The 20068-nt window shown below is 43.1% G+C and overlaps 1 protein-coding gene across 3 annotated transcripts in view; it reads right to left on the reverse strand.

The window, feature by feature from the left end:
• Positions 1-16383, reverse strand: part of dph6 (diphthamine biosynthesis 6) — a 206038-nt gene extending 189655 nt beyond the window's left edge. For all 3 annotated transcript variants that reach the window (XM_060934602.1, XM_060934603.1, XM_060934601.1), the window contains exons 1-3: positions 16268-16383; positions 15911-16002; positions 15639-15823 (exon numbers count right to left, since the gene is read on the reverse strand). In XM_060934602.1, the coding sequence (XP_060790585.1) occupies positions 15639-15823; positions 15911-16002; positions 16268-16290 (300 nt within the window). In that variant the 5' untranslated portion in view covers positions 16291-16383. The remainder of the gene's footprint in view (positions 1-15638; positions 15824-15910; positions 16003-16267) is intronic.
• Between the last annotated feature and the right edge of the window lie 3685 nt (positions 16384-20068).

Genomic DNA, 20068 nt, shown 5'->3' on the forward strand with positions numbered 1-20068 from the left:
CTGTTGACTTTAGGGACAAGTTTGAGGAGTCAGAGAATTTATACAGCTTTGAAATCTGCATCATCTGACCTTTCCTAATGAAGAATTTGAACAAGCCACAGCTCAATAAGCTAATTAAGGTCTGGAACGTTGGTAAAAGTTACCTGAGAACTCAGATGTATTAGGGTGCCCAAACTTTCGCATGGTGTTCCTTTTCTTTTTTCACTCTCCAATTGTACAAAACAAAAATAATACACAAATCTTGCAGAAAACGCTGAAAAGAAATGTGTCGTCTTTACCTTTATGCCTTTTGGTGATCCGTCCATCTTCTGCTCACTTGACTGTTCACAGTAACAGACATTTTCAGTAAGGGTGCACAAACTTTTGCATGCCACTGTACATGACTGGGTTCTCTTTTGAACCAAAACGAATAATTATTGGCATAAAGAATTTCAATCTCGATTGTTAGATTTTTCTCTAAAACATCATCAGATTTTCACGAGTCCTAAAAGTAGATAAAAAGAACCCAATTAAACAACCGAGACAAAAATATCACATTCATTACATTACATCCGAGGCATTTAGCAGACGCTTTTATCCAGAGCGACGTACAATGTACCCAGAGCAGCCTGGGGAGCAGTTAGGGGTTAGGTGCCTTGCTCAAGGGCACTTCAGCCATTCCTGCTCGCCCAGGGAACTGAACCAGCAAGCTTCTGGTCCCAAAGGTACTTCTCTATCCATTAGGCCATGGCTTCCCCATTATACTTGGTCATTTATTTATTGAGGAAAATGATCCAATATTACATATCAGGAAGTGGCAAAAGTATGTGAACCTGTGCTTTCAGTATCTGGTGTGACCCCCTTGTGCAGCAATAACTGTAAAATGTTTCCTGTAACTGTTGATCAGTTCTGTACATCAGCTCGGAGGATTTTTATCCCATTCCTCTGGACAGAAAAGCTTTAACTCTAGGATGTTGTTGGCTTTACTCACATGAACTCCTCATACAATATCTCGATTGGATTATGGTCGGAACTTTGACTCGGCCGTTCCAAAACATTAACTTTATTCTTCTTTAACCATTCTTTGGTAGAACGACTTGTGTGCTTAGGGTCGTTGTCTTGCTGCATGACCCACCTTCTCTTGAGATTCAGTTCATGGACAGATGTCCTGACATTTTCCTTTAGAACTAACTGGTATAATTCAGAATTCATTGTTCTATCACTGATGGCAAGTTGTCCTGCCCCAGATGCAGAAGAACAGGTAAAAACCATGATACTACCACCACCATGTTTCACAGATAGGATAAGGGTCTTCTGCTGGAATGCAGTGTTTTCCTTTCTTCAAACATAATGCTTCTCATTTAAGCCAAAAATATCTACTTTGGTCTCATCCGCCTGCAAAATATTTCCAATAGCCTTCTAATCTTTAATCCACATGATATTTACCAAACTGTACTCAAGCACCAATGTTCTTTTTGAAGAGCAGTGGTTTTCTCCTTGCAACCCTGCCATGAATACCATTATTGTTCAGTGTTCTCCTGCTGGTGGACTCATCAACATTAATATTAGCCAGTGTAAGAGATGCCTTTAGTTGCTTAGAAGTTACCCTGGGTTCCTTTGTGACCTCGTGGACTATGACACACCTTGCTCTTATTAGAGTGATCTTTATTGATCTCCTGGGGAGGGTAACAATGGTCTTAAATGCCCTCCATGTGTCCGATTGTGGATTGGTGGAGTCCAAATACTTGAGAGATGATTTTGTAACCTTTACAAAATGAGCATCAACAACTCTTTTTGGGAGATATATACAGTACCAGTCAAAAGTCTGGACCCAGCTTCTAATTCAGTGGATTTTCTTTATTTGTATTAATTAAAAGACACTTCATGTCTTAAAGTAATGATAGATATAGTTTCTCTTTACTTAGTTGAGCGGTTCTTGACATAATATGGATTACTACAGTTGTGGAATAGGGCTGTTTACTGTATTATTATTACTTATTATTACCTGCTTTTTTTCGTTTCCGTTTCCGGTTGAGAGTACGTCGTGCGTGTTCTGGCTGCCGCTTCTCACCAGAACTTTTTTATTTTATTTCATTTTTATTTTCTTTCTTTTTCTATTTTTATTTATTTATTTATTTTTTTCCTGTGTGTTTGTGTAGTTTGATGTTTGTTTGAGTGTTTTTGTCCGCCGGTTGTGGTGTAGCTCCAGACCCAGTTTTGGGCGTCGGTTCCCTCCAGGCCTTGGTTCGCCGTGGGTGATGCCTGTGCTCCCAGCTGTGGACTGCAGTGAGCCTGTTGCTCATTTTACATCGTGGTTGTCCAGCGCTCTGTGCTTTAGTGCTTGGCGTGATGTTCCGAGCGATGTTGCTCGGTGGCGTCGCAGCAGCTGTGCAGTCGGTTTGGGACACACCAGCGCTCTGCGTGGCGGTGCTTCTCTGCTCGCTTTGTGGATCCATGGCGTGGTGTTCGAGCGATGTTGTTGACGGCGTCACGGCGGCGGTGCTGGAGATGTGGGACTCGTTTTCGTGCGCCTTTTGGTGGGACTGTGGCTGCTACACCACGGGAATTACATCCTGACCCCTATTCGGTGGACGTTTTACTTTTTATTTTTTATTATTATTTTTATTTTTTTTTTCTTTGTCTATAATTGTAAAGCGTCCTTGGGTTTCTTGAAAGGCGCTATATAAATTTAACTTATTATTATTATTATTATTATTATTATTATTATTTACTGCCTGATCTCAAACGCATTAAGAAGGCAAGAAATCGCACTAATTAACTTTTGACGAGGCACCTGTTAATTGAAAAGCATTCCACATGACGACCTCATGAAGCTGGTTAAGATAATGCCGATAGTGTGCAAAGCGTCATCAAGGCAAATGGTGGAGACTTTGAAGAATTTAAAATATGAAAAATAATTTTTGTTTTTTAACACTATCACATATGTCCCAGATCTTATTTCATAGTTTTGATGTCTTCAGTGATGTTCTACAAGGTAGAAAATAGTCAAAATACAGAAAAATCTATGAATGAGTAGGGGTGTGCAAACTTTTCACTGGCACTGTATATACATGACGTGTTCTTAATAGATGGGTTGGTGGTTGAGCTCCTGGGATTTTAATAACAAAAAAACCAAAATATCCAATGAGCAGCAATTTTGGGCAGCACGGTGGTGTAGTGGTTAGCACTGTCGCCTCACAGCAAGAAGGTTCTGGGTTCGAGCCCAGTGGCTGACGGGGGCCTTTCTGTGTGGAGTGTGCATGTTCTCCCCGTATCTGCATGGGTTTCCTCCCACAGTTCAAAGACACACAGTTAGGTTAACTTAGGCTGAAGTGCCCATGAGTGAGACACCTAACCCCTAACTGTTCCTCGGGCGCTGTAGCATAGCTGCCCACTGCTCTGGGTATGTGTGTGTGCTCACTGCTCACTTGTGTGTGTTCACTGCTCCAGATGGGTTAAATGCAGAGGTAGAATTTCACAACTGTACATGTGATGAATAAAGCTGCTGTTCTTGAGGCAGATGTGCTACAGCAGCACCACACCGGGTTCCACTCGTGTCAACTAAGAGCAGGAATCTGAGGCTATAGTAGCCACGAGCTCACAGACAGCTAAAGAATGGATACTGACCAGGTGATATTTAAAGGTGCTGACTGCAAAGTTGAATTCTGGGCAAAAATGTTCTATTTCTCTTGCTGTCGGTGTTTCGAGATGTTTCGCATTGATTTGAGTTGAAATTGAGGAGTTGCGCTGCTGCACACACCGTGTATCCCATGTGTAAATATTTTGCCGAGATAAAAAGTGTCCCGCGTTTTACAATTCCAGAGCTCGCCGAAGCAAGCGAGCAACAATATCACGTGACCACCGTGAGGCATGTTTGACCTACTTTTCACCAAAACAAGTCGGCGTGGACAAACATGGCAGACTCCTCTCTCCCGCCCACTAAAATCCATCGGAAAAGGAAAGGAAAATATGAAAGGGAATCAGCTAAAAAATGATGGAAACGAAAACATTGTCTGCAAGAATTTTCATGAAGGAACAGATCGACTGCTGGACTCAATCAACTAAAGGATGAACCAGGCGCGAAATCTGGCGAAGAATTTACAGCGCTGGTCTTGGATTGGCGAGTATGAGTATGGAGTTACACACCTCATCTTTGGATCTTACAGAGAAAGAAACGAGAACACAAAAGCAGTAACAGAGAAAAGATACGTTCGTCTTTTGTTTCACGGATCTATTCGCGAATGTCAACCACAAATTACATCCCTGCGACTCAAAACTCTCCGAGGTCGATGCAGAGTCACGGTGTTTTCGACGCGTCGCCATCGTGGTGTGACACAGTTCCATAGTTATGCTAATTAGTTCAAGCTCCTCGCGTTCAGCTGTTTCAGTAGGGCTGTACTGTTCACCTCAAGAGGTGGGATATTCGGTCTCAAAACGGAGGAAAGCGACCCTCGGCACATCAAAACGATCACATCTCATCCGCATTATATTGTTCTTACGGGACATAGGAAAATGCCATGCACAATACATTTTTTTTTAAACATTTCAGATGACTCTGCAGTCAGTATCTTTAATTTTGAGAAGCTCCAACTGCAAATAAAATGATTTTAGTCCCCCTGTGACCTGAATCACACTCTCTGGGAGCACTTGAAGATATATAATATATATATATATATTAGTGCTGTCAAGCGATTAAAATATTTAATCGCGATTAATGTCGCGACTGTCATAGTTAACTCGCGATTAATCGCAATTTAATCGCACATTTTTGTCACATGAAAAACCATTGTAATTCTCTTATCAGCATAAAAAAGTGAATGGGCTTGCTTTGTGCCAATGTTTTTTTTTATTGCAAAGCATAACACGTCTTGACACAGCCACTGCAAACTGAAACCTACGCCGAACACCGGGGCTAGCAAAAGAACCATGAGTGAAGTGAGACAGGTTACACAGTGACGGTAGGCTTGACATGCTTGATTATAATATAAAGTACACTATTATATTAAAGTTGTTCATTGATAAATATTGCATTGAATCTGATCTTTACTGTTTCAGCTCACTTAACACATTTTGTACTTTTACACTTTCTGCCTGTTGATGCGTCGCGCTGTCCAATCAGAGGCGGCCAAATTTGCATATTACAGGAAGGATTTCTGGGATAGCATTGAGTTTACAGTTCAGAGGGATCTGGCTTCTTTAGACGCTGTCTTCTTAAAACTGAATAAATATTTAAAATGAGCCAAATGAGCCAGTCTTTTGAACGGCTCTTTTCAAGGAACGGATCACAAAGATGCGGATCCCATCAAAGAGCCATAAATCCCATCTCTACTAGCGTGCCCTGCCCGCGCTGGTTCTTTGGGGGAGGAGGGTAGAGGACTCTGGCTGTGCGGGGCGTGGCATTACAGTCTAGCTGCTATGCAAAGTCTCTGTTCCAAGTTCCTGGCAGTTTCAAAAGCTTATGAAAAACCTACATCATGTCACAGAGCGTTAATCTCGCGATAAAAAAATTATCAACGTTAAAATTGAGTCAAGTTAACGCGTTAATAACGCGACATTTTTGACAGCACTAATATATATATATATATATATATATATGGGCGGGACGGTGGTGTAGTGGTTAGCGCTGTCGCCTCACAGCAAGAAGGTCCTGGGTTCGAGCCCCGTGGCCGGCGAGGGCCTTTCTGTGTGGAGTTTGCATGTTCTCCCCGTGTCCGTGTGGGTTTCCTCCGGGTGCTCCGGTTTCCCCCACAGTCCAAAGACATGCAGGTTAGGTTAACTGGTGACTCTAAATTGACCGTAGGTGTGAATGTGAGTGTGAATGGTTGTCTGTGTCTATGTGTCAGCCCTGTGATGACCTGGCGACTTGTCCAGGGTGTACCCCGCCTTTCACCCGTAGTCAGCTGGGATAGGCTCCAGCTTGCCTGCGACCCTGTAGAGGGATGAAGCGGCTAGAGATAATGAGATGAGATGATATATATATATATATATATATATATTTTTTTTTTTTTTTTTTTTAAATTATCAGCAACAACTATAGTAGTGAGAGAGCCACAGAAAGCTTAAGAACATCCATGAGCAACAAGAAATAAGAGTAAAAAAGAAGACTCTTATGAGAAGAGAAGAGAAGAGAAGAGAAGAGAAGAGAAGAGAAGAGAAGAGAAGAGAAGAGAAGAGAAGAGAAGAGAAGAGAAGAGAAGAGAAACAAATAATTCAAACCACTGGCAGAACAATTTCACTGAATCTTCTTACTACTTTTTGGACATGTGCTTACACAACAGCAGGGCATAAAAATAACACACTGTAATAAAAAACACAATACTTGAAGACAGTTTCACACTATATGACTATATGCACACTATATACAGTGGCATGCAAAAGTTTGTGCACCCTTGCTGAAAATGTCTGTTACTGTGAACAGTTAAGTGAGCAGAAGATGAACTGATCACCAAAAGGCATAAAGGTAAAGACGACACATTTCTTTTCAGCGTTTTCTGCAAGATTTGTGTATTAGTTTTGTTTTGTACAGTTGGAGAGTGAAAAAAAGAAAAGGAACACCATGCGAAAGTTTGGGCACCCCAATACATTTGAGTTCTCAGGTAACTTTTACCAAGGTTCCAGACCTTAATTAGCTTATTGAGCTGTGGCTTGTTCAAATTCTTCATTAGGAAAGGTCAGATGATGCAGATTTCAAAGCTGTATAAATTCTCTGACTCCTCAAACTTGTCCCTAAAATCAACAGCCATGGGCTCCTCTAAGCAACTCCCTCGCATTCTGAATAATAAAATACTTGATGCTCACAGAGCAGGAGAAGGCTACAAGAACATAGCAAAGTGTTTTCAGGTAGCTGTTTCTTCAGATCGTAATGTTATTAAGAAATGGCAGTTAACAGAAACAGTGGAGATCAAGGTGAGGTCTGGAAGATGAAGAAAACTTTCTGAAAGAACTGCTCATTGGATTGCTAGAAAGGCAAATAAAAACCCCTGTTTGACTGCAAAAGACCTTCAGAAAGATTTAGCAGACCCTGGAGTGGTGGTGCACTGCTCTACTATGCAGCAACACCTGAACAAATGTGACCTTCATGGGAGAGTCATCAGAAGAAAACCTTTCCTGCGTCCTAGCCACAAAATTCATCGTCTGAAGTTTGCAAATGAACATCTAAATAAGCCTGATGCATTTTGGAAACAAGTCCTGTGGACTGATGAAATCAAAATAGAACTTTTTGGCCACAATGTGCAAAGGTATGTTTGGAGAAAAGAGGGTGCCAAATTCCAGGAAAAGAACACCTCTCCAACTCTGAAGCATGGGTGTGGATCGATCATGCTTTGGGGTTGTGTTGCAGCCAGTGACACAGGGCACATTTCATTGGTCGAGGGAAGCATGGATTCGAATAAATACCAGCAAATTCTGGAAGCAAACATCACACCATCTGTAAAAAAGTTGAAGTTAAAAAGAGGACGGGTCCTACAATAAGACGATGATCCAAAACACACCTCAAAATCTACAATGGAATACCTCAAGAGGCCCAAGCTGAAGGTTTTGCCCTGGCCCTCACAGTCCCCTGACCTAAACATCATTGAAAATCTGTGGATAGATCTCAAAAGAGCAGTGCATGCAAGATAGCCCAAGAAACTTGTAGAACTGGAAGCCTTTTGCGAGAACGAATGTGTGAAAATCCCCCAGGTAAGAACTGAAAGATTATTATCTGGCTACAAAAAGTGTTTATAAGCTGTGATACTTGCCAAAGGGGGTGTTACTAGGTACTAACCATGCAGGGTGCCCAAACTTTTGCTTCGGGCCCGTTTCCTTTTTTGTCATTTTGAAAATGTAAAAGATGAAAATAAAAAATTGTTTTTGCTTAAAATATAAAGGGAATGAGTCATCTTTAACTTTATGCCTTTTGGAGATCATTTCATCTTCAACTTGCTTAACTGTTCACAGTAACAGCAATTTTGACCAGGGGTGCCCAAACTTTTGCATACCACTGTATTATATTATTCTATCCACATTCACTGGATATGAGCAATCATGCGCTCTGATTGGCTACTCTACTACTAGGCTATCAGCTCATACAGATGACTTGCAACCATGTGATCAAAACGTGCTACGTCATGAGCGTCCGTCATGATGGTGGATATACAAAGCAACTAGGATGGCAGCCACTGAAAGCGTGTCTGTAAACAGTGCTGAATTTTCTCAGTATTACCACAAGTTGAACGGTTGAGTGAAGATTCGATACAAAGAGAAGATAGATATGTGTGGTTTTGACACATATTATTGAAAAAAGTCAGACTTTTCTGAAGATAAGACGCTTCTACCGACCATCAAGTGCCCAGATATCGCATTCTATCTGGTTTGGCTGCTGAAGAATCAAGTCCGACCTTGGACGAAACACAGCCCATTTTCTGATTGGATGCCCAGTCTGGATTGTTTCTATCCTATAATTTTGCTGGCGCTCCTAGAAGCGAAATGGTAATACACGTGTTAAAATTATAAACAACGACCGAGTGAACTACGACAAGAGAACGCTCATTTTAAAGCAAAATTCTAGCAACACGAAATAAAATTCTTCCATGATATTATCGAGAAAGCGTTTGAATTTCATCTCATTCATCTTATCTCATTATCTCTAGCCGCTTTATCCTTCTACAGGGTCGCAGGCAAGCTGGAGCCTATCCCAGCTGACTACGGGCGAAAGGCGGGGTACACCCTGGAAAAGTCGCCAGGTCATCACAGGGCTGACACATAGACACAGACAACCATTCACACTCACATTCACACCTACGGTCAATTTAGAGTCACCAGTTAACCTAACCTGCATGTCTTTGGACTGTGGGGGAAACCGGAGCACCCGGAGGAAACCCACGCGGACATGGGGAGAACATGCAAACTCCACACAGAAAGGCCCTCGCCGGCCCCGGGGCTCGAACCCAGGACCTTCTTGCTGTGAGGCGACAGCGCTAACCACTACACCACCGTGCCACCCCGCGTTTGAATTTCATCTGAGATAAAATGATTACTGCAAACACAAGCTGTTTTGGTTTTAGCCTCTGTTAGATCAGCCCTACCGATGTTATTCAGCCGTGCTAGTCTCCTCTCCGTACTAAGCCTCAGAGTTTCCTCGCCCTCTTTCCGAATCACGGACGAAATTCTAAAAAATCGGAACGTGCCACGGTCACGAGGACTGTTGTGACCACAACCATATACAGCACAAAGATATGGCAGAGCTAAAAGAACGCTTAAAGCAGTGGAAAAACAAAGAGAGTTGCGCACGCGTGACTGTGTTTTGTACAGAATGTCACTTGACCCCGCATTTGTACTGTATATCCACCAACATGGCCGACATCCGGGTTTCTATTTTGCTTTGACGTCACTCAAAAAAGTTGGGACAGGGGCAATAAGAGGCTGGAAAAGTTAAAGGTACAAAAAAGGAACAGCTGGAGGACCAAATTGCAACTCATTAGGTCAATTGGCAATAGGTCATTAACATGACTGGGTATAAAAAGAGCATCTTGGAGTGGCAGCGGCTCTCAGAAGTAAAGATGGGAAGAGGATCACCAATCCCCCTAATTCTGCGCCAACAAATAGTGGAGCAATATCAGAAAGGAGTTCGACAGTGTAAAATTGCAAAGAGTTTGAACATATCATCATCTACAGTGCATAATATCATCAAAAGATTCAGAGAATCTGGAAGAATCTCTGTGCGTAAGGGTCAAGGCCGGAAAACCATACTGGGTGCCCGTGATCTTCGGGCCCTTAGACGGCACTGCATCACATACAGGCATGCTTCTGTATTGGAAATCACAAAATGGGCTCAGGAATATTTCCAGAGAACATTATCTGTGAACACAATTCACCGTGCCATCTGCCGTTGCCAGCTAAAACTCTATAGTTCAAAGAAGAAGCCGTATCTAAACATGATCCAGAAGCACAGACGTCTTCTCTGGGCCAAGGCTCATTTAAAATGGACTGTGGCAAAGTGGAAAACTGTTCTGTGGTCAGACGAATCAAAATTTGAAGTTCTTTATGGAAATCAGGGACGCCGTGTCATTCGGACTAAAGAGGAGAAGGACCACCCAAGTTGTTATCAGCGCTCAGTTCAGAAGCCTGCATCTCTGATGGTATGGGGTTGCATTAGTGCGTGTGGCATGGGCAGCTTACACATCTGGAAAGACACCATCAATGCTGAAAGGTATATCCAGGTTCTAGAGCAACACATGCTCCCATCCAGACGACGTCTCTTTCAGGGAAGACCTTGCATTTTCCAACATGACAACGCCAAACCACATACTGCATCAGTTACAGCATCATGGTTGCGTAGAAGAAGGGTCCGGGTACTGAACTGGCCAGCCTGCAGTCCAGATCTTTCACCCATAGAAAACATTTGGCGCATCATAAAACGGAAGATACGACAAAAAAGACCTAAGACAGTTGAGCAACTAGAATCCTACATTAGACAAGAATGGGTTAACATTCCTATCCCTAAACTTGAGCAACTTGTCTCCTCAGTCCACAGACGTTTACAGACTGTTGTAAAGAGAAAAGGGGATGTCTCACAGTGGTAAACATGGCCTTGTCCCAACTTTTTTGAGATGTGTTGTTGTCATGAAATTTAAAATCACCTAATTTTTCTCTTTAAATGATACATTTTCTCAGTTTAAACATTTGATATGTCATCTATGTTCTATTCTGAATAAAATATGGGATTTTGAAACTTCCACATCATTGCATTCCATTTTTATTTACAATTTGTACTTTGTCCCAACTTTTTTGGAATCGGGGTTGTAAATTGGATTAAATCATTATGAGATTTTAAGAAGTCCAATAAAGCTTTTGTTTCATTATTCATTGCATGCAATCCTTAATTTTTCTCCATTTATGCCTGTGCACCAGATATAACCAGATATCAGTGTATAAATGTATAGTGTTTAAATTAAGCAGCCAAAGGCTATGCAACATTTATTTTTAATGAATCAAACACCTAATAACTGTATGAGAGTAAACTATTCCAGCAAAAAGTCTTGAAGGTTCAAAGTTTCCAGCCTTGGTTTTTTTTGGTGGGTTGTATAAATTTGGCAGTTGTTTAAATATAAAAGGTGTATAAAACATGCATTCCAAAAGAAATCTGATTACTGACACACTCATGAAGACATTTCCTGCAGTCCCATTACATGTGGAGGTCACTGTATACGAACATTTTGATATTTACCAGATTATTTTGTAGCTGTAAACATACTCAGGTCATACCAGGAGACTTGAGTATTGGTGCATGCAGTGGATACTAATGAACATCATGATGGCATCTGGAAAACGTAAAAACTTGAAGCCCAAAAGACTTAGGAATGACCCGAACCCATAACTACGTCATCGCTTGTTTACCGCAATCCATTATGGGCGATACCTGGGGTCAGCTCTGCCGTATTGTTTACTTTTGCCTTTGTTAAACCCTACATTGTTCTGTCTAACCGGTTTTAACCATGCCTAAAGTGTGCCTTACTGTGTCTCCACAACAAAGAGAACACCTCATTTGAGCTTTTATCAGCTGCCAGTCAAGAAGAAAGAAATGGATAAGTTTAATCCGCAACGAAAACCTTCGAACTGAATCGAAATGGACAAGCGTTTGTAGCTTACATTTCTCTGGTGGGAAAAAGACAGAATTAAACCATGACCCAGCAATATTTCCATGGTCTGCGGAACGGCTTTCGGTTATAGATGATTATAACAATCGACACTGTTCATCGTCTGAAACTAGCGATATTCCAAAGCCTGTAAAACAAAGAAGCATTCTTCGGCCTTTGCCTCTCAGCGTGCCGAAGCACTCGCCAGCCGAACGAGCCTGTCGGACCGATAAAACTCCCAAACCACCAAGGGTTCTCTTTCGGGTATATACAGTCAAGCCGGAAAGTCTGCACACCCCTTTCACATTCTCCACGCTTTATTACGTTACAGACTTATTCTACAATAGATTGAGTTCATTTTTTGTCACAAAATTATACACAAAATAGCCCATAATGACAAAGTGAAAGCAGGTTTTTAGGACATTTGTGCTAATTTATTAAAAAATAAAATGTAAAATATCATATGTACACAAGTGTGCACACCCTTTGATATGGCACCCAAAAGTGAGCTGAGGTGCATTTTTTTCCCACTGATGCTGCTTGAGATGTTTCTTAACAACTTAATTGGAGTCTACCTGTGGTAAATTCAATTGATTGGACATGATTAAGGATTGCCAACACCTGCCTATATAAGGTCCCACAGTTGACAGTACATGTCAGAGCAAACGCCAAGCCATGGGGTCAAAGGAATTATCTGCAGACCTCAGAAACAGGATTGTTGGTGCGTTCATGTGCTATAGGAATTATGGTAAATACCAAACACCGACATGGAGAGCACACATGAACGCCCCCTCTTGTGGTATTTTCCACTGGGCAACTCGTAGAAAATTTTGATACACGAGTTGCCGAGATGAGATGAACTTTAACCTTTTCAGCATGGCGGCGAGCGGTACAAGACACTTGAATGGTAAGCATTGTACGCTACTAAAGTTTTGTTTTTTTTTACCTAGTACTAGTGGGTAGTTTTTGGTGTCTATGCAATGTTGCGTCATTAACAAGTGTAATATAATACGTGTAATATAATATATCTAATTGTTTTAGCCAAATAACAGGCCTGATTCTGAATCTGGTCCACCATCTTTAATTTGTCAACAACAACAACAAAAGCATGTGAACACAACACACTGGTAAATACCACTTCCCAACTGGAAAATATCATCTTCCCATAGCACATGAACGCAGCATGTGTCAAGGCACAGGTCTGGAGCAGGGTACAGAAAAATTGCTGCAGCTTTACAGGTCCCAAAGAGCGCAGTGGCCACCATCATTCGTAAATGGAAGAAGCTTGGAACCACCAAGAATCTTCCTAGACCTGGCCGCCTGGCCAAATTGAGCGATCACGGAAGATGGGTCTTGGCCAGGGAGGTGCGCAGGAACCTGAGGTCACTCTGACAGAGCTCCAGTGTATCCTTGTGGAGATGGGAGACCCTTTCAGAAGATCAACCATCCAGGCAGCACTCCACAAATCAGGCCTTTATGGTAGAGTGGCCAGATGGAAGCCACTCCTTCATAAAAAGGCACATGACCGACTGCTTGGAGTTTGCCAAAAGGCACCTAGAGGACTCTCAAACCATGAGAAACAAGATTCTCTGGTCTGATGAAACCAAAATTGAACTTTTTGGCCTGAATACCAAGCGTCACGTCTGGAGGAAACCAGGCACCGCTCATGACCTGGCTAATGCCATCTCTACAGTGGTGGCAGTATCATGATGTGGGGATGTTTTTCAGCAGCGGGAACGGGGCGACTAGTCCTGAGAGAAAGATGAATGCAGCTAAATACACCGAGATACTTGAAGAAAACCTGCTCCAGAGCGCTCTGGACCTCAGACTGGGGAGAAGGTTTACCTTCCAACATGACAACGACCCGAAGCACACAGCCAAGAGAACAAAGGAGTGGCTTCAGAGAAAGTCTGTGAATGTCCTTGAGTGGCCCAGCCAGAACCCAGACCTGAATCCAATTGAACATCTGTGGAAGGAGCTGAAAATGGCTGTGTAGCAATGCTCCCCATCCAACCTGACGGAGCTAGCAAGGATATACCAAGAGGAATGGGCAAAAATGTCCAGAAACAAGTGTGCCAAGCTCGTAGCTTCTTTCCCAAGACGCCTTGAAGCTATAATTGCTGCCAAAGGTGCATCAACCAAATATTAGGCTAAGGGTGTGTACAGATATGTAACCCCTAAATAACCTATTTTTGTCAGTAAAATAAAATTGCATATTTTCTAAAAACCTGCTTTCACTTTGTCATTATGGAATATTTTGTGGAGAATTTTGTGACAAAAAAAGAACTCCATCTATTGTAGAATAAATCTGTAACGTGATAAAACGTAGAGAAGATGAAAGGGGTGTGCAGACTTTCCGGCTTGACTGTATAATGTTCAGTGTACCTCACTAGCGGCATTTATTAATGCGTCACCATCTGGGTCACATACGTATCAACTTAATCCACTGTTTTTGTTTTTTTTTTAAGATTTTTTGGGGCTTTTTCCACCTTTATTGGATAGGACAATGTAGAGACAGGAAATGAGCGGGAGAGAGACAGGGAGGGATCGGGAAATGACCTCGGGTCGGAATCGAACCCGGGTCCCCGGATTTATGGTATGGTGCCTTATCCACCTGAGCCACGACGATTTCATTTAGGAATGAAATTATTTAGCAGACTAATTATTTATGTTGTTCGCACATTTTCATCGATGAGGTCTATAAAGTTTTGCCATACCTGGCAGTAGGCCTAACATGAATGTAACTTTGCCCTGAACACTACAGACATTACAGCCAATTTCAGACAGGCTACCCATACATACAACGAAAGAAAGAAAAAAGAAAGAAAGAAAGAAAGAAAGAAAGAAAGAAAGAAAGAAAGAAAGAAAGAAAGAAAGAAAGAAAGAAAGAAAGAAAGAAAGAAAGCACAACTTTATTCATCACATACTTGTGAAATTCCTCTCTGCATTTAACCCATCTGAAGCAGTGAACACACACATGCGCACACACACGTGAGCAATGAGCACACACACATACCCAGAGCACTGGGCAGCCATGCTAACAGCGCCCGGGGAGCAGTTGGGAGTTAGGTGCCTCGCTCAAGGGCACCTCAGCCCAAGGCCGTCCCATATTAACTTAACCACATCTCTTTGGGCTGTAGGGGAAACCCACGCAGACACGGCGAAAACATGCAAACTCCACACAGAAAGGCCCCCGCCGGCTACTGGGCTTGAACCAGTGCCAATTCCTGATAGATTTGTTTTCTCGATAAAGTTTAGCTGGTGCAATATACATCCTCAGAAATAAGACATTCTGAGATTTGATGATATTGTTTGTAGTACAGTGTGGTAGACTCGGTCTAGACTCTTACCTTCTCACCAAGCTTGATTTGGATTCCGATTTTCCTGCTGTAAACCCTCGACATGTTATCCACCTCTTTAAATCACCAATTTCATTGTCATCCATGACAGAGCATGGCAAAATCATTCCTCTCACATCGCTCTCATGTAAAATTAATCTGACATCCGTCATATCGCTCAACTACTGACCCCGGCTATCCCCCACAATGCATTTGGGTAAACAAGTGATGATGTAGTTATGCTTGGGGGCTCCTGACTGACTAGTCTGTTTACTTGTGAAATGATCTGGCATCGGCAGCACGGTGGTGTAGTGGTTAGCGCTGTCGCCTCACAGCAAGAAGGTCCGGGTTCGAGCCCCGTGGCCGGCGAGGGCCTTTCTGTGTGGAGTTTGCATGTTCTCCCCGTGTCCGCATGGGTTTCCTCCGGGTGCTCCGGTTTCCCCCACAGTCCAAAGACATGCAAGTTAGGTTAACTGGTGACTCTAAATTGACCGTAGGTGTGAATGGTTGTCTGTGTCTATGTGTCAGCCCTGTGATGACCTGGTGACTTGTCCAGGGTGTACCCCGCCTTTCGCCCGTAGTCAGCTGGGATAGGCTCCAGCTTGCCTGCGACCCTGTAGAACAGGATAAAGCGGCTAGAGATCATGAGATGAGATGAGAAATCTTAAGCTTGTATTTACTTACAAAGCACCTTCATGAGGATTACCTTCACAAGTTGAAGCAGCTGGTACAGGTCTTCCACCTCATCGGCGTTGTTCGGACTGTATTCTCTGCTTGTGTCCACACTCGAGCCCTCGATGGTCCTTCTGTAGAGCGGCAGATCCATGGCCTCTGCATACAGCTCAATAGCCTGATGCCCAACCGTTTGATACATGTAGCTGTCAAGTTCATCTGAGTGACACAGAGCGAAGAGAAAGTTTCATTACAACTTTTCACAAGCAGTGATTTCAGGATTGAGGATCAGGTTTATGATTTCACCTGTGTGAGCTGGTCGGAGGTTGGCCAGAGCTACTATAGTGTGTCCTGCAGCAACACACTGCATCATGTTGTAACAGCTGTCTTTGCCACCACTGTGAACAGCACAAGAGAATTTATGTATTTATTGTTTGTTTGTTTGTTTGTTTGTTTTACCTGGTAGGTGAATGTGCATGAATGTGTAGCTGCTCTGCTGCATTTATAAACACATGCACTTATATTATGAATAACTGTAAACTTTTTTGTGTGTGTCACAGCTAAATTAATAATAAACACAGTTATGCTGGATACTTAGATAATTCTGGGACAAACAAACAAATAAATAAATAAGAGTTAGCAAACAAAACGACACCTTGTTACCTTATCAGTGCAACAACTTTCATTTTCTTTATTCTTTAAATCACACAACAGCATTAAAATAACGTTTTCCTTGAAGGAGTCTGTCACTATGTCAAATACCTTACTCCACAGACACACACCGGTTTACTAGGGTTAAGTCCCAAACCACTCGGTGCTCCCTACAGCACTGCACTACATCCTGCTTAAAACAGCGGCTTAATCCTCCCTACAGTAGTGCACTACACGACCAATAAGGAACAATATGGAATTCAACCCAATTTGTAAACACGAGCCAACAGCGTGCGAGCGGTGCGAGCCGCTTCTTCCGGGAGAACAGAGGACCTCTGACAGGAAAAAAAAGCTGCCCTTTAAAATGCCTTATTAAAAAAAAAAAACAGCAAACGATAGAGATTATATTTTAATAACAAGAAGAAAATGTACGATGTTTGGGAGATGTGCGACGGTTAATAATTGCAATGATTTATATAAAACAAATATAAACAAATAAATAAATACAATAAATAAATAAATAACAAGCAAACAAAAAAGCAAAGATAATCTCATCTCATTATCTCTAGCCGCTTTATCCTGTTCTACAGGGTCGCAGGCAAGCTGGAGCCTATCCCAGCTGACTACAGGCGAAAGGCGGGGTACACCCTGGACAAGTCGCCAGGTCATCACAGGGCTGACACATAGACACAGACAACCATTCACACTCACATTCACACCTACGGTCAATTTAGAGTCACCAGTTAACCTAACCTGCATGTCTTTGGACTGTGGGGGAAACCGGAGCACCCGGAGGAAACCCACGCGGACACGGGGAGAACATGCAAACTCCACACAGAAAGGCCCTCGCCGGCCCCGGGGCTCAAACCCGGACCTTCTTGCTGTGAGGCGACAGCGCTAACCACTACACCACCGTGCCGCCTCGCAAAGATAATAATAATAATAATAATAATAATCTCATCTCATTATCTCTAGCCGCTTTATCCTGTTCTACAGGGTCGCAGGCAAGCTGGAGCCTATCCCAGCTGACTACGGGCGAGAGGCGGGGTACACCCTGGACAAGTCGCCAGGTCATCACAGGGCTGACACATAGACACAGACAACCATTCACACTCACATTCACACCTACGGTCAATTTAGAGTCACCAGATAACCTAACCTGCATGTCTTTGGACTGTGGGGGAAACCGGAGCACCCAGAGGAAACCCACGCGGACACGGGGAGAACATGCAAACTCCACACAGAAAGGCCCTCGCCAGCCACGGGGCTCGAACCCGGACCTTCTTGCTGTGAGGCGGCAGCGCTAACCACTACACCACCGTGCCGCCTCGCAAAGATAATAATAATAATAATAATAATAATAATAATAATAATCTCATCTCATTATCTGTAGCTGCTTTATCCTGTTCTACAGGGTCGCAGGCAAGCTGGAGCCTATCCCAGCTGACTACGGGCGAAAGGCGGGGTACACCCTGGACAAGTCGCCAGGTCATCACAGGGCTGACACATAGACACAGACAACCATTCACACTCACATTCACACCTATGGTCAATTTAGAGTCACCAGATAACCTAACCTGCATGTCTTTGGACTGTGGGGGAAACCGGAGCACCCAGAGGAAACCCACGCGGACACGGGGAGAACATGCAAACTCCACACAGAAAGGCCCTCGCCAGCCACGGGGCTCGAACCCGGACCTTCTTGCTGTGAGGCGGCAGCGCTAACCACTACACCACCGTGCCGCCTCGCAAAGATAATAATAATAATAATAATAATAATAATAATAATCTCATCTCATTATCTGTAGCTGCTTTATCCTGTTCTACAGGGTCGCAGGCAAGCTGGAGCCTATCCCAGCTGACTACGGGCGAAAGGCGGGGTACACCCTGGACAAGTCGCCAGGTCATCGCAGGGCTGACACATAGACACAGACAACCATTCACACTCACACCTATGGTCAATTTAGAGCCACCAATTAGTCTACCCTGTATGTCTTTGGACTGTGGGGGAAACCGGAGCACCCGGAGGAAACCCATGCAGACACGGGAAGAACATGCAAACTCCACACAGAAAGGCCCTCGTTGGCCACGGGGCTCGAACCCAGAACCTTCTTGCTGTGAGGCGACAGTGCGAACCACTACACCACCGTGCCGCTAATAATAATAATAAGAAGAAGAAGAAGCGTTATTTTATTATGATGATGATCATTATCATAACAAAATAGTGTTTAGTCTATGTCTAGTTCTTATCTAGAGTATTTATACTGTTTATATTGTTTGTTTTTTTTAATTATTCTATTTTTATTTTTATTTATTGCATTGCCTGTTTGCACAGTGGGTCAGAGAGGACTGAAATTTCATCTGTGCTGTATGCCGAGCATGTATAGCATATTTGACAATAAAGTTGACTTGACTTGACTTATGGTTATTAGTATTAGTATTGTCTATGATAAATATCATCATCATCATTAACTGGTTTTCTGCATCTACAGTCATGGAAGCGTCCTACAGCTGCATTCAGTCTTTCTTCATCTTCTTCCACTCCGTCTCACATCCTGCAAGCTCCCTTAGCTCTCAGAGTTTCTTTTCTGTTGTAGGAGGACCTCGTCCTCTGTGCTTGAGGTCTGCCTTCAGTGTGCTGAGCAGATTTACACAATGCCTTCCTTTACAGGTCTTGTATCTGCTGGAGCCTAATACTGCAAATTCCAAAGCTTTTTGTGCAGGTGTGTCTTGTGGCATTCTAAGGATGTGTCCAAACATAGACCACCTGAGTTGATCGACTTTTACGGAGAGAGGTGTTGTGTTGCAGATTCTGTATAAGGTGTTGTTTGTTACCATACTCTTAGGCCACTGATGACCTGTGATAGCACGCAGGTGTTTACGGTGGCAGATGTCAAGCTTCTCTATAACTGCCTTTGGTGTTGCCCAGCTGTTGCAGTTATATAGCATGATGGAGACACAACAAGCACTGTATAGTTGTAGCTTCTTTGCCAAAGGAATCCTAGATCTTCGGATCCAAATCTTCCAGAATGATCGAAATGCAATGTTACCCATGATGCAACATGCCTCTACATCAGCAGAGCTACAGAGAAGGGAACCCAGGATTTTACTTTTCCTCCATTCCTCTTCTCCTCATAGTGATTTGTCGTTCTCATCCTTCTCTGATGTATCAGCCAGGTAGACATGAGTGAACTCTGTTTTACCTTCATTCATGAACAGGTTTGAGTCCTTTAGGTTTTTGGCAGCAACAGGTAGAAGTCTTTCTAGTGGATCTTTTTCTTCGTCTAGGAAATCCACATCGTCTGCATACTCCATTTCTAGGGGCATGCCCAGTTTAAAGAAGGGTGGATTAGGTCTCGTGGAAGATCTCCGTACAGTTTCTAGTGCAGCTGCAAGGTAGCAGGTGAACAACACTCGGGACAGGCTGTCTCCTTGTGGCGAACCGATGGTTGTTTCAAAGTCTGCCGAGTGTGTTGATCTGACTCGTACCTTCAGCTTGGTACCTGACAGCAGTAGCCTTACCAGTCGCACTTCATCATTGCTGCACCCAGCCTGGTATAACACTTCTAGGATTTTCAAACGTTTTATAGTGTCAAAGGCACATGACATGTCTATGCCCATTTTGTGGAAGTCCCAGTGTTTGGACATGACAACAGAGATGAGCATGCGTTGGGCCCACACAATGTCTGCACAACTACGTCCCCTTTTGAATCCACTCTGATATGGCCCGGTGAAGTTGTCAAGTTTGTCTCTGATGCGGTGGAGTGCGACAGTGGACAAAATCTTCCGGATACTGTTCAAGAGGGCATAGGA

Source organism: Neoarius graeffei, chromosome 11, assembly GCF_027579695.1.
Source record: "Neoarius graeffei isolate fNeoGra1 chromosome 11, fNeoGra1.pri, whole genome shotgun sequence".
NCBI lineage: Eukaryota > Metazoa > Chordata > Actinopteri > Siluriformes > Ariidae > Neoarius > Neoarius graeffei.